This window comes from Pleurodeles waltl, chromosome 10 (genome assembly GCF_031143425.1).
Source record: "Pleurodeles waltl isolate 20211129_DDA chromosome 10, aPleWal1.hap1.20221129, whole genome shotgun sequence".
Taxonomy (NCBI): domain Eukaryota; kingdom Metazoa; phylum Chordata; class Amphibia; order Caudata; family Salamandridae; genus Pleurodeles; species Pleurodeles waltl.
The window spans coordinates 842,592,377-842,615,712 of NC_090449.1; the positions used below are offsets into that span (position 1 = coordinate 842,592,377).

The 23,336-nt window shown below is 43.3% G+C and overlaps 1 protein-coding gene across 2 annotated transcripts in view; it reads right to left on the reverse strand.

Moving 5' to 3' along the window:
• The window catches only part of GPNMB (glycoprotein nmb), a 44,886-nt gene extending 25,546 nt beyond the window's left edge, over window positions 1-19,340 (reverse strand). The window contains exons 1-5 of one of the 2 annotated variants that reach the window (XM_069211530.1): window positions 19,184-19,340; window positions 7,269-7,418; window positions 6,994-7,143; window positions 6,627-6,773; window positions 6,365-6,523 (exon numbers count right to left, since the gene is read on the reverse strand). In XM_069211530.1, the coding sequence (XP_069067631.1) occupies window positions 6,365-6,523; window positions 6,627-6,773; window positions 6,994-7,143; window positions 7,269-7,418; window positions 19,184-19,247 (670 nt within the window). In that variant the 5' untranslated portion in view covers window positions 19,248-19,340. Of the gene's footprint in view, window positions 1-6,364; window positions 6,524-6,626; window positions 6,774-6,993; window positions 7,144-7,268; window positions 7,419-19,157 lie in introns of both variants that reach the window. The other variant, XM_069211531.1, reaches the window with a different exon arrangement.
• Between the last annotated feature and the right edge of the window lie 3,996 nt (window positions 19,341-23,336).

The following is a 23,336-nucleotide window of genomic DNA, read 5'->3' on the forward strand; positions in this document are numbered from 1 at the left end:
TACAAGTGCCTGTTTGGAACTTAAATGTAGGTTCCTGATCTTCATGGTCCTGGCGTGGAGGTGGCAGAAACACCTTTTGACAAATGAACAGGTCACTGTCTTGCAGGAATTACAACAGTTCCGTGACAGCGCTTCTGCTAGTGCTGCCTCTGTAGGAATTAAGGATGTACCAATGACAACTAGCAGCTGGATTCCAAAGGTTGGGGGACCTAGTATGTGAAAAAGTTGCTGTGAAAAGGAGTTTAGTTCTTACTATTGTGCACTGGTTCCAGTCCTAGGAATACATTGTACCAGAACTTTTCTACCACAGTTGCCTGGTGCTGAAGAAATCTGCTTTGTCTCTATCGACAATGTCAAGATACACCATGTGGCTGATCCTGCACAGTAGACCAAGAGGAACAACCAGTAGTACCCAAATCCCTCTCACTACTGGTCAAGATGTCCCTCTACAAGTCTTAAGCAGCAACACTGACACCCCTCCGAGCATGGGGAGGGTGGAAGATGATCTTGCATTATTTCCACTAACATCTATTACAACAAGCAACACAGATTGCAGATCAATTTGATCCAACTTCTACACAGATGGATAGCATAATTTACAATGAACCACCACGGGAGACCCCTACCAGTTCACCTTCATATACGGCTCCAGTTTTTGCACGAACTGCTTCTGGATACTTTGCAGACAGCGACACGTTTGCCTCTTCTACACCTGAACTGTCAAAAACATGTACAGTAATAAACTGGCTTAAAACAAATTACTTTATTTTCCCCATGGAATTATCGGAGGCTTTTCTCCTTTGGATTGACTGTTATTACCATCTTACTATTAATACATGGTCATTACCTTCCTGAAAGGTCAGGAGTTGAGCTGGTGATTAGGTCCTAAAACCCAAATTATCTTCTCACAAGGTCCGCAGAGACTTGTCTTGTGAACATTTCCGCTATACCAATGGGATTATTTGGGATAAAGTCACATTTGATATATAAAATAAACGGCCTAGCAGAGGTCATTCAAATACCAGGTGTTTAAATTTTCTATGAAAGATGTAATACCCAGAGTTGTTTGATGACTGGGATGTAAAAACAGTTGATTCTATGATGAATAAACTGCAGTATTTTATTGTATTTGAAAGTGAGGCTTTTTATCAATCCAAAGAGAATTATGGGGACATGTTTTGATAGAATTATGGACACTATTTATTCACAGAGCAAGTACCCCAAAGACTATCTTTAATTACACACAATGGGAACATTGCCTGACTCCACAACAAGGGAGTTGTAAAACATTCTGAAAAGTTTAGATATTTTTCCTGGGCACAATGTTTTAAAAAAAAAAAAAAATGCTGAGTCCTTATTTCAGATTGCCTTTTATGGAAAGAGTACTTATATTATAGACAGATACAAAATTCATTTATTCAGATTCCTTTGTTTCCCGGTTGGCTATAGAAGACGACTATGAATATTGGTTGAAGTCTATGGACTTCAAAAGTGTGAGGGTCAAGAAATTGGCCAAAAGGTGAAAGGAAGCTTTAGAGCATGGCAGCTACCCGTTGAACTGATATTTTCAAAATGAACCTGTACAACAGACAATTTGCTACGCCTAAACAGTTTAAGTATTTGAATGCCCACAGTATTCCTGCCCCTGCAAAATTTTACAAATGGCAGAAGTTTAAGGCAACTGAAGATAAGCTTGCTGAATGGGTCCAAAATACCACATTTAATGCTTCACTTTCACATCTTGGTGGGTGGTTATTGTGGCCAATAAATACCAATGGGCATCAAACATTTTCTAAACTCTGTGGGGTGTTTTAGAACAACTAGGCCTGGCTCTCGCTCTGCATCATCTGAACATGCGGGTATAGTAAGTGTAGGGAAACCATGCCAACAATGGTTGAAGAGTTCCTCACTAGATGCTGTTAGAGAACAGCACAGTCTAATACTAAGACCACATTTCCTGCCAGGCCCTAGAAAACAATGTAGAAGGTGCTTCTTATATGCAATCTACAATGAAATTGGAAGCTCTCAACAAGCTGCTGCCCGGTTAAGGCAACTAGATCAGGACAATTTACAGAAAGCATTAGCTTTTGTAGATAACTGGATCAATACCCTGTCCAACCAGATACACCTTAAACAGTTTCTTCTGCAATAGACATAATACAAAGAGATATGTCCTCTTTATACCATGGACAGAGTCAAGTAAGGTCCATTATGCAGTTAGGTTGGACACTACAAACACTGAAGGCGGATTGTGTTCCCGACAACCTTAGCACAAGGAAATATTTTCCACAATTTAATCGCAACTAATGGCTAAGAAAGAAGAGACTTATGTCATGTTAAATATTGAGAAATTAGAAAAGTTATCTTTTACTATGGCTGAAATACCAACTGCTGAATGGTTAATATACAGTCAATCTGCCTATTTCAGCACTTCAATTCCCATCCTGCTTAAAACACATTCCAGTGGGCAGATATGAAATGCTAGGAGATAGTTACATCCACAAGGTGTGGGAGCTACCCTTCTCGTACAAATGTGTGGCATGAAAGGCGACTTTTAGTGGAAGTGAATGCAAGACTTCCATCAGCCATTCAATGGTTTGTAAATAGCTGTCCTTAAACTAGGTGTGCAAGGCTTTGACAGTGAACTTGGCTGGTTATCTGAAGGAAGTCCCAGTCCCCTTGATTAGACCTGCATTCCAGGTGCTCTTGAATGGCAGCTATGTCCTCCTTAATAGAGAAAACTTGTGTGATGCGGGCCAGAATGGTTTAATTAATTTCGGTCTCTAAGATGGTTACATGCTTCAGGAACATACTTTTTCCTCCTACACATCAAAGTAGCTGAGATTTGGCCCCATATCACTACTTCAAATGTGAAGTTTGACAAGTTTAGCAGACTCAAGCCTTAGTATCAAAAACATGCTGCTCTTACATCGGCACGCAAGACCTATGAACTTCAGGTTGCAAGGTCCTCTGCAGATACAGTCCCTTTTCATTACTAACTTTCCAAGACACTTTGGTGAGCTTGTGGGACAAATTTAATGCATCCAGCGCTACTGGAATCACAAATTTCTTTAAGGATATTGGTTCTGGTTTCTTTCACACCTTCCTCTATATTTCGGTTTAATACCTTTAGCCATCCACTCAATATTCTCCAGTATTTTCAGGGAATTTCCGATACCTTTGGCTACAATAGGTGGCATTTTGCAATGGCTACTTTTTCTGTGCAATGGATGTCCTGTCACAACAAGGAGTGAAAGCGCTTCCACCAGCACAGCTGTGTGGTGAATGCATGATGCAGTACTTTGGAGCATCACTCCTGGAGTGATTGGAGTGCAACTGGTCTGTCACTCAGACCGGTTTTGCATTGTGTGCAGCCTGCGTTTCAGTGCCTCTGGTGCTGGTTTGAACATGCACTGAAGGTTTGTCTTCCTACGCAGTGCTTGCTTTCATTGGACGCTGATCTGTTGATGCTACAAGAAGCTGCCCTTCGTGGTTTATGCAGCTCTAAACTCATTGTTGGGCACACCACTGAATGTTTCTACCTCGGCTGGAACTCAGGCTATGGAACACGAATGCTACTTGGTTTTCCTTGGCAATGAACTTCGTAATTTACCACCTGCCGAAGAAGATTTCCTGTCTTCAATCATCCTGTATTTAATTGGCAACTTCCAAAATAACGGACTTCTGAAAATCAGCTTTTTGACGCCACACTTGAATTTGTCCCTTTAATACATGCTCACGTGTCTTGCTATATATATCTATCTATTTATTATCAAAAGGTAATCCTGTGTTCCTTCCAGCACTCGCCTATCGAGGTTGGTGCTCAGTAAATGGGCACAGGACCCATTTTAAATCCACGCCAAAAACAAATCAAAATCTGGCACTCCTTGCAAATCAATGGCCTTCATTTATTTCAAAAATCCATAAAAACAGAACATAGGGCAACGCATTTCAACCTTCACGGTCTTCTTCCTTGGCCCTTCTTACAAGAAATACATAACAGCAAAGATGTGGCCCCTCCCATTTACTATATACACCCTTGTTTTGAAATTATTCTTGGACAATGAATGATTTACAAACTAGCATTTGATGGTTTAGGTTGAATTACTCAGGCTCATTTTTAAACGGTTTTGATAAAATATGAAGTGTTATTAGTCTTAGTTTTTTTATGCAACCTGTGCTTTGGGAAGTTTTAATGACTAAATGATTAAAGTGTTAAATTGATTAGGAAAAGGTACACTTTGTAATGATCAGGTTTATTGTTTGAGACTAGGGTAAAATTACTACAGCTATGTGCCCCAGTCGGATTCTTTTTTGTTTCCATTTTGAAAATTAGATGCTGTATACATCACAAGGTCAAGAACTATTGATGCCTCATATCAAAATTGAAATTCATTAGCAAAATACTGCCAAAGGCCTTTCTTTGGAATCCCAGGACTTGCTTAGTTACTCACCTAGTCCAGGATCAGGGGTCAAAATATCAGAGCCATAGAAGGCTCCCAGTAACAACGAACCTTTGGCTCTCCTGTGTCTGCCATTAGCAAAAAACAGAAGTTTTATTGAAAAAGGCAGGACCAGGCCCAAAAATAACAGAGTTAAGTATTCCTTTATGTTTAGCAAACAACTGACAAAAAGGGGTCCGTATGTTTAAAAAAAAAAAAAAAAAAAAAAAAAAAAAAAGTAAATTAGCACTTGTATAGCGCACTACTCACCCGTTAGGGTCTCAAGGCGCTGCACCGCTATGGAACCCCTCCTGGCTTTTCCCTGTGAGGCACCCACTCCTGAGCACCCCCAGGGTGAAGCCAGGCATCCAAGCGCTGTTGGGGCCGTTGTGGAGATGAAGCAAGCTATTGCCCAGAGTTGCAGAGTGGGACCCATGAATTAGATTAGGCACAGAGGAGAGAATTATCTGGTCAAGGGGAATTGAGCCCAAGACCTGCCGAAGCGGGACTTGAACCCTGGTCTTGAGCCAGATCTCTGCTTCAGGGTCTGCCGCTCTAACCATTGAGCCACACTTCTCCACGTATGACATGCCACCATCACCATACAAATTATATATGCACACACACTTTATAGTAACTACTTCAAAAAGAAAGGGGGGGGCATTTGACCCCCTGAGACAAGTGGGCCTAGATATCTACTGAAAAATTATATGCCTCAACATCCAAGCTGGTGCTGCTTGCAACTTTGGAGCACACTGTTCAAGGCTACCACCAAGCTGGAACAATGAAAAGTAGCCAATCTTGAAGTCCTGTTCAACCACAACTTCCAGCCCTGCCCAGTTTAAGGATTTCAATGATAGTTTTGTAAATGGCTTACTTGTACCTAACCCGTGTGATATCTCCATTAGAACCCTCGGGTGCTTATGTCCTGGTTCTCCATAGAACTGGACTCAGTCAGCTAACTGTATCAACCCTTGCTCCAGTCAGCCTTATACAGTGCTTAGTAATCAATTGCACCAAGTAGGATATAACTTGACTTGTAACGGTTTTGCAAACAGAAAGAGTTTAATTTCAACTTCTAAGAGTGTCACTAGGTTTTACATGCATTTTTTGGTGAGAAGCTTTCCACTTGTGGAAAAATAAGTGGTGAGCTTGGGATTACTCTGAAATAGCAATTCCTTCACGTTTGAAGCCTCAGGACTGATCCTGCCCCACCCTCCCAAAATTCAGTTCCCATAGCCAAGGAGTAAAAGTTACAAAATCATGGCACTTAATCAGGTCACATGCACTGCTACTTAAATTGGGTAGTTCTACATAGTCATATCATACCCCCCCTTGCACTCTGCGAAGGTGCAGAAACATTGGTACGGGCAGATTTAACCACTTTACTCATCTTACACAGTACCTCTCCCCTCGAAGATTAATATAGTCACCCATGACCCATAAACCGTTCTCTGCCACAATCTCAGATCCATATTCACCAAACTCCTTACCTCACGTGAGTGTCACTCAAGGAGCTACAACCCCTTCCCAGACACTATTCGTTCAGACAAATGGGGAGAAAAGCAGCCCCGCATGCACCCCATTCCAATACTGAGAGTTATTGTGTCTCCTACAATACTCTACAGAAAGACTGGAAATGCTTCAAGTTTTTCCCCCTTAAGGACACCTTCCCGCTTTACGTTTTTGGTCAACAAGCTCTAGTATTTCAATTACTCAAACTATTATCTTGATGATAAAACTGATCACGTTGCCCTTACTATACTGCCTTACTTACATATCACTTGCAACAGATTCTGGCACTAATATTCCAATTTAAAGACTTACCTTGCACTGTGGCTGCAAAAACTTCTCATCTGTTTAAGATTGATTACACAAAGGAGACCGTTTTTGTTGCACACAGGAATTATGGTGTGGCTCACCTGTTACAAGATAGAGATCACTTGCTTTTGCGACTGGGGTGTGCTGCCGGCGTCCCCGCCTATATACAGATACTTCCATTAGTTGGGTGCCAAGGGGTATATCTGTGGTGTTCAAGTAAAGGACTGCCGAAGACCCTCCTATTTGCTGGGAATATTGACCTATAACAAGACAGTTAAGTTAGTAAGAAGGCCAAAAGAAAGGAAACTTGGACTTCCAGCCATTTATTAGAGTCAGCAAGATTCACAAAACCAAACAAATTACCAAGTGTTTGGAAGATGTAGATGAAGTTGCTCCTTCGTCTGTCGTGGTGATGAGGGAAAGGCTTGCCATCTGGGAAATAGCCTGGAGAGCTGTAGTCAAGCCATTGCGTCCAATTGTACACAAGTACATCACTAAGCTGTGATAAATCTGCAACACATTCAAGAGTAGTTAAAACATAAGCAGGAGGACTCCACTTGGCTTGTGCCTTTATATCCAAAAAGGGACCCTCAAAGACCATAGTTTTTTTTTTGGCAATGTGTACATTTGTTACAATCCAGCACCAGGAAGAGGGCCCATAGGAGGCCCATCAAATGGGCTGGGGTGATGGCAGCCTCATAATCTTATTGACAATCAGTAAATAACTTACCGTTTCTGCATCTCTCACTGCGGTCATACACTATGTCTCCATTCTCATCTTCTTTTTGACATCTGGGAAACTCCAGTGAGACTACAAAGGTCACATTTGATCCCACAAGAGCTGGGCTGTCACTGGTCAAGCGTGCCACAACCTTTCCACCTATTGAGGAGAAAAGAAAAATTAAAAAACACACCCCCTACAACCATGTCTCGGATAGTATTTCAACACAGGTCAAGTAGAGGACTTTCAGCAAACTGCTGACAAATCAATTATCCAGTCATCACCTTTCCAACATTTGTCCCATCTCGAGTCCCCATCTGCCCATGCAGGATAATTCTTCTCATCCCAAGTGTTGCTGCTCGGAGACCAACCTTCTAGCTTATGGCTATGACCTGGAGAACAGGTTCTTCGCTGTTGGGACACATCACGGAACCCTTAAGAAAGGAACAAAATTATATTATAAGTGATTTGGTCTGTTTGAGGCACCGTTAATAGGCACAACAACTAGCAAAATTAAACTATCAGCATCCTATAGTTACTTGTATCGTGGAAAATAATGATGTCTGGGCAGTTTGAGTGACATTGCTGGCCGTGACCATCTGCTTCTCAAGCATGCAAATACTCAGCAGTCCTTATTGAGCCCAAACAAGGCTTTTGCAGCTAGTTTATGCACAATGTTTATGGGTACGTTAGCACAGGATGCAGAGGTAGTAAGTAACCTCTGCAAACATCTGCTACTCCACTTAGAAGTACCAAGGTTTAGCCACTTTTGGAAAAGTCAATAGGTCTGGCTTTTATGTGCCAGTGTCTGCAAACAAACGTGTGTAAATCAGTGCTAACAGATGAAAGCCAGACCCATTGATTTGACAATGGGTCTTTACAATTTGGAACGAAATATACCGTTCTATCCCTCAGTGCATTTATGCTACACATTCAGGCAATTCATTGCAAGACGTGGTTATCAATGAAAGCCAGGTGTCCCTATAGACTAAAATCTATACGCTCAGTACAATAATGTAGTGCACGTTTTTTATGACTTTAAAAGGAACTCCGTAGAACATGCTTATAGTCCAAATAAATACTGTCATAAAAAGGCAAATTTTAGCTCTCTCTGCTAGAGGTACAACATGTTTGTATTTTAATATAAACTAGGAGTGCCACACCATTGGCGGACACCCTTGACATCACAAATATTTCAGCATGCTTTAGTGGTCCTTTTGTCCTGCATCTGTCCAGGCTGGCAGAAATGGTCTACCAGTTTAACAACTTGCCCATTTTAAGCTTGAGGTTGTCCGAACTGGACGAGGGAACCAAAAGCAGTCCTGGCAAACATACTCAACTCAAAACCACCCCCGCTCCTCCGTTTCCTTGTACCTTTTTTCATGACGTCCATTCTCTCTCCTCTAGGCTAGGGAGGTGATAAAGGCGCCTGCAGTGGTCCTGGGCTGTCAAAACAGGCCTCCAAGCCCCCAGGGGAATTCCTGGTGGAATAAAAGGCATATCCAGCGCTGTATGTTAGCCTGTCCAGCAATTCAGACAGGCATGCACCCTTCAACATTACCTGGATTTTACAAGCTTCAAGCCACACAGCCAACACGGTGCATTCTCAGTATTTGCCAACTGAGGACACGCCGGGCAGAATTACACTGCTGCAGGGGCTTGTGGGAAGAGAGAATTTTTATTTTTTTTTTAAATCAAAAAAAATCATGCCCTTCTAGTAGGGTTTCATCGTTTAAACCTCTCAAGAGGGATAAAGTTTCTCATGACTACTGCAAAGAATGGCTCGTCTTCAAGACAGCAGATTCTCAATCTATTTCTGCAAAAACATGACTGGGAACCTGCAAGAGCATGGATTGGTTGAAGAATGACACATTTTTCTTGCCAAATAAAATCCAATATTAAAATCAGCAAGACCTTAGCGACCTAAAAAAAAAAAAAAAAAAAAAAAAAAAAAAAAAAAAAAAGGGGAGTGGTACCACTCTCGGAATTACAGGACGGAAAGAACACGGACACCTGAGATTAGGAACTGTGCACCAAGTTTGGTTATGCAGGCGTGCAATAGCACACCAATGCCAGGCCATTCCCTTTATGGGGAAAGGGATACTAATGTCCCCAAAAGCATAACTTGCATTTGTGGCCGCCGGCACCGATGGTACTATTTGTGTGGCATGTGCACCTTGTAAAAGAAAAGAATGCCCTCAATCAGTGAAGTTAGCCAGTTGCTGAAGACAGCTGACCCCACTGTCCCATGCCATAGTAGGGATAAAATGTGGAAGCCCCAATTGGCTGAGCATGAATGAAAAGGGTTGTCTGAAAACTCCTAACAATCTTGATATAATTTCAGAAAAAAAAAAAATTGATATCGATTCTGCCATTTCATTGCGCTGCAAAGCAGGTGCCGTTCTTAAAATTGTCATTATCCATTTGCATCCACCTTGCACAGGTAGAGAGGTAGAGAGGATTGTAATCTGCAACATTCTCGTTGTCAAGACCTTTGCAGTTAGTGCATTAACTAACTGACGCGAGTAGCGCTTAACACTAGGTGATAGCATCTACTCTTGATAACCTTGGGAGGGTCACCAACCAAGCACATAAGTTAGTTCTAGGCAAGAAGATGGGGACAAGAGTGATCTCCAAAATGGAGATAAAGTAGTCACAATTCCAGACCCAAGCACTTCACGGCCTCAAGCTTGATAGCAAAAACAATCTAGCCTTTGGATGTAAATTGGGCCTCTTCAAATAGAGTTCAGTTAGTAGAGGCAGCCATTTTCCTAACCCTGTAGCATAAAGAAGCTAACACAATGTGTGCCACAGTGAGGAGCAATGTATCATAGGGCACAAAAGTGGAGCAAACTCAATCACTTACTCCTCAGAATTCATTCTGAAAGGCAGTAACAAAATCAGCCTCAAAGCAGGATAGATGTAAAGCATTTACCAATGACATCAAGAGGTGTGGTGTTTTTTTTAAACGTCAGGCATATGAACCAATAAGAGATGGGCAAGGTTAAAGCCCACAGAATAGATTACATGTTGGAGAAGCACTTGTACACTGTGCTTGACCTTATGACAGAAAATAAATTACCACTTTAATTAGGCACCCAAAGTGCAGGCAAAGAAAGCTAGTATTTAAAATTAGTATAAAACACTTTGATGTAGTTGTCACTGAAAAGAAATGACCGTGAATAGATTTGACCAATTTGCTGTGGCTTTATGCAGTCACTGTATATTCTCTGGTAGGTGGAAGAATGACAAACAGATCAGTGGAACAAGCTTGCTGACCAAGAGCCACTATGTATATAATGTTTGTGTGATTTGAGAAAAAATAAACATTCTCTCCTTGGGAAAATAAGTCTTGTGAGACTAAGTGTTCTTGACAGCCAGACCTAAAAAGGCAGGAGAGGGCTTTTGCTCCTCCCTCATGACCTTCCACTCATGGTAGCTTCCCTGGCTTAGAGATTACTTTAACCAGCAGTCAATTAATGGTCAAGTCAAGTGGCACTATTGGTATTTGAACGTTAATACAGCATCCATAGCGTATGAAAAACATGCAGTCAGTGCTCTTACTGCCCCATACTAGCCACTGAACATGCACTACAGCTACCCTTTGAAAACTTTCCAAAAAAATGGTTCATCCATATTGGTGGCTTAAGTAGGTGCACACTCCTGCCTTGGAGTGGCCCGATTTCTGTATCAGACTGCATAGTCCTGCAGTGGAATGTTGGGGAGGTAGGGGGGACAGAATGCTTCTGATGAGCCCTGGCATCCTTGTGAGCATATTCAGTGCACACCTACCTAGCCGAGCACTGGCGTCTCTACCTCAATGAACCTGTGTCATGGATTTGACACCCCCCTCACAGCTACTGAGATCTGCAGGTGCTGTCTGAAATAATGCTTGACTAGCACTGCTTCCTGTTTGGAAAGACCCCACCTTGAGTGCCCCCCCCAGGAGCAGAGTGCTTCTCCATCACCCTCTGGACTCCTGTGTACAATGTCACAGCCAGTCTGCAGAAAGGAGTCAAAAAACACTCCCAAAACGGTGGCCTTGTCATCTCCTGTGGCAATAGGCCTGGGAGGGTTGCTGTGTCACCTGGCATATATCCACTACACTCTAAACCAACACACATAGGTAAGATGGTCATTGACAACGCCACTAGCTCCAACTCACAAATGCAAGACCTATTGCGTTGCAAATGCTTGTTTTTACAGTCATAACTATAAAGTACAAGACATGTCATGCTGTAGTGGCCTGCAGTTGGATTGCTTTGTTAGGTGGTGGCTTATCTCCTTCACAACTCAAATGTCTCCACTACAAGGTTTGTTAAATAAATAAATCCCCCCCTCTTTTAAAGCTGCTGCTAAAGTGTATATTTTATTTTGATTGCCAGTGTATGGCTGCCACATGTAGGTTCCCCCATCCCCCCTCTTGATTTGTGGCATAGGCCTGATTTTTTTTATTTTTTATTTATTTATAAATGTAGTCCTTGTTTAAGCATGCCATGCTAAGGCCAGACCTATTGGCTTTCTAGTACTAGTTTAAAAGGATGTGATTGCTTGATTTATGGCAGACAGCTGAAATCAACTGTGAGAAAGTCATCCTTTTTGCCCTGGCCACCCCCAAACTTGACCGATACTGGTGGTTACTGACCAACTGGGCACTGCGAGACAGTCCTGGGGCCAGTGCTCTGTAAAATGAGCATATGCAATTTAAGCATAATTGTAATTGGCTCCGACAACCTACCTATAAGTTAGTAGTATATGGAAGGATATATAGGTTTAGGGACCCCAGGGTAGCAGGGGTACCCCTTTGTGCACTGCTGTGGTCCCCAAAGTCATTGTAAAGGCAAGCCTGCCTTGCTGACTACTTTCAAGTTCAAATGAAACCCGAATTCAACTTTGGAATACAAAAAGTACTTCCAAAGTCCCAAATGACCTTATTTTTGTATAAAGGTCACCCCTAAGGTCTGCCCCTAGGTGCCCCAAGGGTTTGGTGCAGTGTAAATATAAACAGGACTTTATAGAAGATGTTTAATAAGCCCTGATGAGGGGAAGTCACATTTGTTTTTAGTCATTATAGTCAACTGGTTCCCTAGTTGAACATTGCAAGACTATTATTTTAAAATAAAGTCTTACATGTAGCTCCTCTGTCAGAAGTATCAAATTAAATGTTATAAATACAACTTACCAGGGTTGAATGTATTATAACTAGCACAGACAAAGTTTTAGAACTCTTTCTGAAAGTTACCAAATTCAGCCCTGTAGTGCCTTTTCCTGATTGGAAAGCCTCTGGCAGCCGGAGCCTAGCTACCCTAATGAGCTGTAAAGTGGCCTGGGGTGAGACAAAGGAAGCATTGGGTGGGATGAGAACTGCTGCAGAAGATGTTATAGCAGAATGAGGGAAGAGTAGCCAAACTCCTTCAAAGGAGGGAAAGCCACTGCAACAGAAAGTGGACCTCCCCCACTTCCTGCTCCCTCAGACAGATGGAAGTCCCAATGATTAGATTAGGAGGGGGCTGGAAGGGGTGCGTTAGGAGACTAAGCCACACCAGTGAGTGGAATCGGCAAGATCCAGCCTCAAAGGAGGAGTTCTATTTGTTGAATGTTTAGAGAATGTTCCCATAAGGACTGCACCAGCTGTACTCTGGGCTTAACCAAGTAAATTACTTGGTCTTGCTTCTGCAACTCCAGGAGTGGACTCCCTGTAAGCTACAGGTACAAAGGAGCTGACCAGAATCCCCTGCATCAAGTTCTGCAAGAAGAGCCCAACTGACCAGTGGTTATTTGAGGATTCTGACCAGGTGCATTCTGGGAACTGTAGTCCCAACTTCCAGGGACCAACTGAGCTTCTGGAACCTTGAATCAAGGTTATGTCCTCAAGAACCTAAAAAAGGTCTTCTTGAAAAAGATTCAGAAGTTTTGAGAACTTGTGAAAAAAATCTCCATAACTTGACCGACTCAATGACAGCCAAGTCACCTCTCTACCTAAAACCTGGCCTGGATTTCAAGTTTATGCTGCTGAAAGCTCTGGACCTCTGGGATTTTAACTGGGGCCTCGTTTGGAAATCAAGCTGCCAACATTGACTTGGAGCCCAGCCCGAGGACGAGCATTGCTAGTCAACGAGGGAAAAAGCACCAAAAAAGTGACTAAGTCCGAAGACAAACTGTTTACTGGGGCCTGCTGCACAGTGTATCTGACTTGGGCTCTATCGCAGTCTGCCTCAAACTTTGAATTGGCCCCAGATATCCCTGGTTGATGCTTGAAAGAAAATGTCTACATTTAATCTTTAAAAATTCATACCTCTGGTTCCCTACATTGGGTTTGTCGTTTTGGTGTCATTTTAATGATAAAAAAAAAAGTATTCTAATTGTATAAATTGGTGTGGGATTTGTATTGTGTTGTACTTTACTTATTGTTGATATTAAATGCTTTACACTCCTGTCTCCTAAGTTAAGCCCAACTGCTTTTGGGCCAAGCAAGTATTAGCTTTAGGTCACAAACCTGTCCTAGGGCCAGTCAAGTTCCCAGTAAATTAACTGTAGGTACCTACCTGCCCTTACTAATAACCCATAACTCACTTGCCAATACCAACTTTGGGGGAGTGGAACACACACACACCCCCCAACAGCCTAAAAAAAAAAAACTGTTATAAGAACCAGTCACTGGCAGTTTATTTGGACGTTGCTATGTGGTAGTCTTAAGAGAAGCATCTTCATACACCTCTAACCAAGAGTGCAGTAACAAACAAAGTGGAACAGCCATTTACAAGTCATTCAGAAGTAAAGAACAATTACAAGAGTTAGTAGGTAGCCTGCCAGAAGACACTGAACAAAGTAGTTTACTTTCATGGAAACAGAAATCTTATAAACACAAGAAGTGCACCTGTAAAGAACAAGCTCATCCCTTGGTTAAGCACCATGTTGACACAACTCAACAGTACTTGTTTTACCGACTTCAGAATGCCAATTAGACCTGCCAGGACCCCACCCCCCCACACCCCCTTGTGACAATAAGGTAACTGGTTCCTGGATTTGCAAGGTCCACTTACCAACCAGACCCAACTCCTATCCCTTCTGCTAAGTAGACCAGTAACATTCAGTTTACTGGATCTCATCTGCCACCTCTTTCAATATTAGGGTCACCTCATCTACCCCATTGTGGAACCAAGAACATTTATATAAAAAAAAAAAAAAACACCAGACTTCATTTCATTATCTACAGGGCACCCATCTCACTTTCCCTGGAAACCTGAACCTCCATGCAGCATTTCAAAGAGCCTATGCATTCCAAAGGCAACAGTTTAATCATATTGCCTCTTCCTCAAGCTAATGCATCACTTCCCATCCACTCTTCATGTGGAAAGATAAATAAAATAAAAAGATGAGCATGTGTTGTAGCATAGGCAGGCAAACTGGTTTGCTTACACTCAAGCCTCCACCTGACAGCATCTCCATTTTTTAATGGTCTGCCTTGACAGCACAACTGTTTCCAGATAGTTTTGAAAGACACGCAATAGGAACTTTGGGTCTGCTCACACGTTGGGAGCTTGAAGTTTTTGATGTTTTGATTGGGCAGATGTGTACTCCCACAAAAAGTGCTTGCCCTCCACACAACTGATAATTGTTTATTTCACAGCTTTAACTTTCAGGGGTGCACACACACCAATGCTTTTAAAGTGTCTTAGATAACTAGATAATGTATGTTTCTCTGGCAGCTGGGTGGAGGGCAGTCAATAGCCAACATGTTCAGGTCTGGCGTGAACCTGCAACTGTCACCTTGCCTTTTAACCTACACCACTATTCTACAGCTTTTTGCTCCCACACAAAAAATATCCATTCCCATGCGGTTTACTTGTAATACTTCACATTACCATACATCATTCCATTGAAGCCAGACCTGTTGGCATTGTCAATGTAGGTTCAGCTTTACGCATGGCTCGTTTAACCCTGTGGTTTGATTTTCTGCCCCTTTAATATTGGAAAGAATGTTTCAAAGTGCTTGACATCCAAGTGAGTAGTTTACTGCATTCAGAGTTTTAAAGTGCATTCCAGTTAGACTGACCCAATTTTCAAACAATCAATAACTGCCACATTTCACAGATGTCCTGAATTTAGTGCCATCTGCCAGGACAGATGAAAAGCCTTAACTGTCCTGCCAAATCCAGGTCACTAAAATTCCATTCAATAACACTTTCAGTGTTTTTCTAGTGGCATAATAGAATATTTAATGCATTTTTCCTATGTTTTAGCCTTGATGCTCTAAAAAGGTACATGTTCTTGTCATTTGTTGTATTTAATGATGCCAATCACCTGCATAACTATCCATTTCAAGCCTCCTATTTTAAGGGTAGTTTTTAGGTCGACCATAGCAGCACTCAAGTGCTGCTTTTCTGACGTATTCGTATGCATCTCCCCCACCAGCCCTGGAGAACTTCTACTTCTGCCATTGTCAGGAGTAAATTTCCAACCTCTCATTATGGGAAAAGGTTAGAGAGGAGCTGGTGAAAATCTATAAAGCATGCAACTTAGTAGGTTTGCAGACTCAAAGGTATTCCAGCCTGGAACTATTGCTTGCTGCTTCCTCCAGGCCCAGTACGTAGATCTGCAGAAAGGTGGCAAAATAAGGAAATTGCTATAGTAGGGATTGAAATTGCAGGTATTCAAGCCACACTATAGTAATATCATAATCAGAGAGGCTATTATCAGAGCTCTTACATAATCAGATTGCTGACAATTTGTCACCACACTACATGGCACCAAAAGGTACAAGTAGATTTAAGCAGCAACTTGTCCCATAGACAAGTAGCAATTTTATTAAATGCCACACCCCTGAAACACTGTCTTCACACATAAGAAATGTTAATCCTGCTTAGAGTTTTGCATCCTCAAATTGCATGCAGTCACATAAAGTAGCCTCTATATTCATAAAATCAAGGATGAAAAACAGATTCACTTCGATTCCAATTGCTGTCTCCTTTTCCCCTTTAAAAAGGACCTTTTGTCTCCATCCTCTGCATTTCTTCTCTCTATGGGCACAATGTCACTTGCATGTTTGCCCAAATGTCTAAGGCATTTCCACAATTCCCGCACAACTAGTTACAAATATCACAATCTATTACTTTGAAAGCCATACCCCTGCAACCCAATGACATCTTATCGCTCATCTATCAATTACAAGCATAAATTCCCATACAACCCTTACACTCACTAGTGATAACAGCCAACCCTTAATCTATCCAACCACATTACTTGAAAGAATGCATGGAATGCACGTTATGGTTTTCTTGCGTGAAAGAGACTAATTCCAAACCCACTGGACTAACCACCAATCTAGGATTCTGGAGTAGTGTGTGGCCCATCATAAAATGCTTCGGTGCCTTGTCCGGGTTAGTAAGGGATATAGAAATGCTATTAAAATGAATGATGCTCCACAATATTGCAGGTACAACACTGGGGCTTGCCTGAACTACTGTCCAGTTTAAGTGTTCTGGAAGCAGGTTAGAACCAAAAGTGATAATACCAAGATTTAAAAATAAGAAGTCAACCCCGGCCGTGGGCCACCTGGAAGTGAACCGAAACGTGCATTAAAGTTACATACTAACAAGTGCAATCTTAGGTCCATTGTCTTTTAACATAATCTTTGATAAGGTTTAGGAAGCATTGCTTGGCTCTCATTTCCAGCGTTGACGCTCACTGACAGCCAGTGATTATTGCAAGGTACATTCCTAAGCCTTTTCCACATGTAAATATGGAAAATACAGACTTAACTCCGATTTGTTTTTTAATAAACACTTTAAGGGTTATATGGTTCACAATAACCAGAAGAAAAAAAACAAGGTTAGCTCATAAAACCTGATAGTAGGATACAGGTTGGCACAAGCAACGTTATGACTAAAGTGCAAAAAGCCTCATCGACTTGAAAGGAGATTTAGCCGTTCCCCGGATGGTCCCCTTCAAGCAAGGGAGAGGCTTCATTTAGCCTAGGTGTAAGTGAGCATCCCATGACAGGCTCGGGCCTGGGTCAGAGGGCCCAGTTACACAACGAGAGCCTCGGGCGCCAGGCCACCGCCCCTTCTCCTACAGGTAGTTATCTGAAAGAGTTAACCAGCCAGCACTCCGCGACTGTGAGCAGCTGCAACATCGCACTCAGTATTAATGAAATGGTCTCTTTCCACTTCCCTTACAAATATAACTAATTGCAGAGGAAACGTTAAAATAATGTCCCATAGCCTGCACCCATCATTCGTGCAGGCACTCCAGATTCAGGCTGGAGGTGCCAGGTTTTAAGGTAGAATGTCATTTTTGTCTTCCACCCAACGCACAACTGCCTCCACTCTAATGAAAGCGGATGGAAACGCAAGTCCCATTTTTTGACTTTGTTGTGTAGTAGTTCCCAAATGTCGGTTTGCATTACCATAGAGTAGCCTGAAGAACTCTTCACCTTCTCTGACAGACTGAGCTGCTAAACTAGTTTATTACCTTTTTTGAGACGTGCGGATTACCTAAAAAAAGGTTGTGGGCTAAACTTCAGACCAGCAGTTTAAAGGTGTAAATGGACAGATAGCTGCTAAGCTCCGTACTAAATTTAGATTTTTTTTTTTTTTTTTTAACGAGTACATGGTTTACCGGGTACTTTCAGGATAACGTTTAAAAGGGTTCACAAAGTGAACTCTAGAAAGCCCGTCATTTACCGATAGCAATTTAGATGCTGCGAGTTGGGCTAAAATCTCAGCTTCCTTAGTATGTAGCGTTACACGGCAATGTCAGGACACCTGGGACATTACTACACGTCACGGCTAAAAGCGTCAGCTTGAAGTTAATCCAACACAAAGTGAATTTAAGTAGAATAGTGTCTTAAATCTCACCCAATAGCTATGGTGTAGCTTCTGATGACTGAGCTACTGTTTTGATTTTCAGGACCAGGACTCTTGGCTCGACTAAGTAAGAACATGGTGGTCTGCCCACCTCAAGAAGAGCAGAGTCACCCCGACTATTTAACTGCCGACTTTAAAATCCTACATCGCACATGTGATGCGGCGGGACCCTTTGTAGGAGCACCGAGTCTCCCGCCGTTCTCCTCTCACCGACAGGGGTCGCAGGGCCCTTTACAGCGGAAACTTAAAATTAGTGTAGCACAACACTATATTAATTTGTGTGACCAGGATATACTTTTTTTCCACCAGCTGTCCCACCAGACTTAAGCAAATTTAGTACATGTCCCGGGTTTCTGATTTTGTGGGGGGCGGGCTGAAAACAGCGGGAGGAGAGTTGTTATGTGTTCCAAGCAGGACGAATTAGCGGCTCTTATCAGAAAGATAGTTAGACAAGAAAGCAGAAGGCTGAGCTTAAAGTTGCACTAAATATTTACGCTTGGTGCCTCGTTTGTATTTCCAAGTGGATGAGAGCGGTCATTTAATTAATTTCAGTGACCTTACGATTTTTCAGTAATCACACGGGCATATCTAGTTAAAATTCTACAATAACAGGGCAAGTAGGGTATTTTTTTTTTTAGGGGTGGGCGCTTAAGGGGCAATGTTGTTATTAGGCAGTGGTTTAAATGGAAATAAGCGCACTATTTTGTTTGCTCCTGAGAAGTGCCGGTACTCGCCAATTAATTCTACTGCGGGAGAGCTGAAAAGTGCAGGTACTTTCCATTTCAAACGGAAGTGCGGGTACTCAGTACAGGATAGTACCTGCCTATTTAAAGCACTATTAGGAGTAGTAAGTGGTAGGGACCGTATTATGTTGTAAATCTACTAACATAATGTCTTTTTGTCTGTGTTTTTGTTTGAAAATCCAGGAGAAATCTGATAGAGAACGCACCATATCCGAATGAGAACACCTGTGCCGGACAATCAAGTGAGTAACACCCCCACCTTGAAGCTACGCCCCTGTTTCACTTGCCGCACCAGAGACAGCGAGTAGAAACCTCAAAGTTCACCTCCTGCCCAAGAGATTGCACGTTATCTGCCTCACAGAGTTCTCCTACCGACCCAGAGACTGCACACAGAGACCTCACAGAGCTCACCTGCCGCATCAAAGAATGCGCATAGAGACCTCACAGAGTTCACCCTCTGCATGTGCCTCAAACACACTCTGCTAACTACAAAAATAATGGGGGACCAGCCTGCACAGCCTTCATTGCGCTCTTCACCCGCAGTAGCAAATACTGCGCAAACCTGTCATCAGCGGGGAAATCACTCACTCGTGACAGCGTCCACGCCAAACAGCAGCTGCAGGACCCCCAGTAACACCACCGCCGGCTTCATGTTGAAGGAATAATGAACCCCCGCCTCCCACGCCCCCTTTAAAGCTCCGCTAGGGGCGGCAGCTGAGACTGATTACCAGCCTGCCCCCTCCCGCCCAAGCAGCGCCACTGCTGCGGGGCCCATCATGTGATGGAATTAGGCCGGGACGCAGCCCGCCTTTCCGTACCACCAGCTATGCCTCGCTCATGTGCTTCTGACTCATTTTCAGGAATCTGAAGAAACAAGCCTTTTTGGTCGGGGCTCGGGGATGCTCTAAGATGACTTTCAGATATGTTTTAGATTACATTTCGATGACACCTGCTTTCCATAGTTCACCTCTCTGGAGCAATCATAACGTATCGTCATAAATACTAAATGAGAAATCGTTAGGTACACCGCACTCCAATATTGTTTTTACAGTCTTATATAGGCTTGCTATAGTCTTCATGCGAGGGTGATGTCAGGTGTCTAGTTCTGGGCTTTCTTAAGTACTAATTGTTCATTCTGTTCTGGTTAGGTTATCCAGTTGATTGACATGGAGCCGACAAGACTAGAAGTCCCAGAGTGCTCCTGTTTATTATTCAATGAACTATATATAAGACAGTCAAGAAGTAAGAAACCTTCCAGTGAAATTACCAATAGATACAAAAAATCACGTCTGCTGCTGCGTTGCCAAAAGAGTATTTATTCCCTTAACAACAAGGTTTGTGAAGAAAAAAAACTCGAGGAGGCTGAAAAAGAAATGCCAAGGCAGATATTCTTTCTTTTCCTCGACGAATATGTGGAAGCCTCAAAAAACAAGTCGGCAGCATACGTAAAGCAAGTAATGTACCTAAAAGCATAGGGACACAAAAAATTGACCTGGGCTAAACAGATACCCCTTGCCTCTGAACAAGTGAAATATTCTTTCTTCTCAACCACTACTGTAACTAGATGCAAACCCAAAACAAATTTACTCAAGGTAAGCTCAAACTCCAATCACAGGACAATCTCAGTAAAGGAAAAGCAATGACCCAGACGTGGACATAAAGAGAAATCAATGAGAGAACACGGATTGACAAAGCCAATAGAGGCTGCATTTGGTGTGATTTCTTTTTAAGTATTTTTATTGCACGCATGTGCCGCAAACATAAAAACGATATACTACTGCTTAAATGTTCTGCCACATATTTGCAATAAAAATGTTAAGCTAAAAAACTCTTCACATAAATATTGAACAGGAGGTTTACACAAAGCAGGATGACATAGCACATAGTGCCGATATACCATAGCTCACCACACACATAGTTCCCTGGTTGAAATGCATATACCCATAGAGTGACGACCTTAATAAAAAAGACAAGGCCACAGCAGTTAGTGTTGGAGAGAACTTTCTGCAGGTTTATTATTTCATATGTAAGCAAAGCATCGAATGTCCACCAAAAGAGGATGGAGCCAGGTGGCACCAGATGCTTAAAACCCCTATCGACCACCACCAGCCCCAAGTGCCGAACAAACCCTGAAAGTGACTTTCCCTAACTGGAGGGGTGGTAGAGATAGGCCCTCTTTCCCTGCAGAACTTCCCACCCCAACCCTGATGGTAAGGAAAGGGGGGGGAGTAGGACAGGGAATGTGGTGTTGACCCCTGCCCACCAAAATGTTGCACTGCACGCAACATGGGCTGCTCCAGGTATATAAACCCCATTTAGTTGTAATGCACATCAAAGTAAAACATTGGTATTGGAACAAAGAAAAAGTGGTATTGGCTTTGAATTACTGTAATGTGACCATGAAGCTCTGAAACATGATATGTTAACTTTCTTTCATTTTTGCAGTCTTGCTATAGACACCACCAGCTACCTGTCTTTCGCAGACTAGGGCGGTACCCTGAGGCTGGACCGGGGTCAGAGGTGTGTCTCGTCCTCCCCTGCCCCCACTTCAGAGTTCCGCACCCCACCACTTGGAGAGTACCCCTAGAAGTCACACCGGGGGGATGATTGGGCAAACAGCCCCCCTCACCATCAGGCTAGAGTTTACCCCCTTAATATGACCATCCAGTTTAGGGTCTGTACCCTTAGACTGGACCATTGCCTGGCAAGCCAGGACTTCCGGGGGAGTCACCCTACCACCCAAGGGCACCACATTCTCCATGTGGTGGGTAAGAGTCTGCCTGGAGCAGGTCTCCAGCCTCCTGTCCATCTGACAGTGCATGAAAGCCCCCCAGGCCAGATGTGATATCACCAGGGTCATCTCTGGGGAGCTCTGACCTCAGAACTGACCCTCCAGGGTCTCCACTGGGAATTGCCTTCCCTTCTCACCTCCCTGTCTGGCCTCCTGTCCCCTCCTCTCTAGAGTGGTACTGGCAGACACCAGGACTGGCGGGATGCTGGTGACAGCTGCCCCACCCAAATCCTCCTGACACTAAGGGGTCCTCTTCAGCAGATGGCCTCTCGGTACAGGCTAGGGTCCCCCCCGGTGTTCCCTCATGGAACCCCACAGGCTCTGGGACTGGATTTCGGGCAACCTGGGCCTCTGTCCACCCCCACTCCCTCTCTCCTGAGACAGGACATGGGACCCCTCACCCATCCCACTCCATGGGACGTACTTGGGTCACTGAAAACCTCCCCACCTCCCTTGGTTGGGGAAAACCTGAGACACTCCCCTCAGGAGCACCCCAAATGCCTCTTCAGACTCTCTGGTACTCACCCAGAGTCTGCCTCCTGTAAGCTCCCTGGGGTCAGAGAACTCACACTTCACTTGGTGTTGGCAGAGCTCTGGGAAACAGAGACTGAACATATGCTCTCTAGCAATCACATCACACAGCCCCTCACATGTGTTAACCAAACTACACTCCACCTCACCATCCAGTACCCCCCATCATCCTCCTGAGACTAGTGAGGCAGTATCTGACAGTCCTTGACACTCACTGCACACTCTTCTGGGGTGTTTCCATACTTCACAACCAGGACGTCTACCTTGGGGAACTCCCCTCCCTGTCATTCTCACCTAGAGCCAGGAGAGTGTCCCTCTTACCACCAGGAATATAACTCCCCATGCCAGTTCCCCAATTCACTTCAGGGACCCTGCACACCACTGGAGTTACCTCATAAAACTGAACCTTCTGGTGTATGCCATCCCCCTCCTTCAAATTGGGCACCAAATCTCTGGGCATGCTTACTTCTTTCACAGTACTGGATGCAACACTTTTGCTGCCACCATCTGAACTGGGCTCAGTCCTCATGGTTTCCAGCTTCAGATCTCTAAAGCTCACTTTATGAGCTACAGACATTTATTTTTCCTTGGCTAAGGCTCTCTCAGTCTCAGCTCTCTCAAGCTCTTCATACAGCTTTCTTAGACTCTAATCACAAGCTACAAGCCATCCCTCTCTCTCTGGTTCCCTCTGAGGGTCACTGCCCTCACTTTCAGAGTGGTCCTCCTCCTCAGAATCAACTTGTAGTGTTGTCTGCCAGCATTTTAGCTCATAACAAAACAGGACTGAGTCCAGATCCTTCCTTGTGGACCTTCTCTTCACAGCTATTCCCCTTCCCTTGCAGAAAATGTTTGGCCCCCTCAATGTATAGATGAACAGGTGCCAGAAGTTGATTTCCATTATGCCAATGCCTCACAGGTGTAAGACCTAACCAGGGTCCCAAGTATCAACAATACATCCAGGAGGACACCGGAGAACACAAAAGGGGAAACAGTATGTGGTTTCATAATGGTCTGCACTGAAACAGTAGTGTACACCGAGAACTGTATATCAGGTACAAATACAAGTCCTAACCCACCGCTGTCACCATTGTTAGAAATGGGGTCTCTGGTTGGCAGTTAGTTTGCACTCTGTCCAAGCAGGGACCCTCACTCTAGTCAGGGCAATGGAGACACATACTTAAGAGAACGCCTGCTCACTCCCTTGCTAGCTTGGCACAAGCAGTCAGGCTTATCTCAAAGGCAATGTGTAAAGTATTTGTACCAAAACACACAGTAATACAGTGAAAACACTACAAAATGGACACCACACCAGTTTTGAAAAATAGCCAATATTTATCTTAATCAAACAAGACCAAAAATGACAAAAATCCAACATACACAAGTTAAGATATGAATTTTTAAATTAAAAAGAGTCTTACT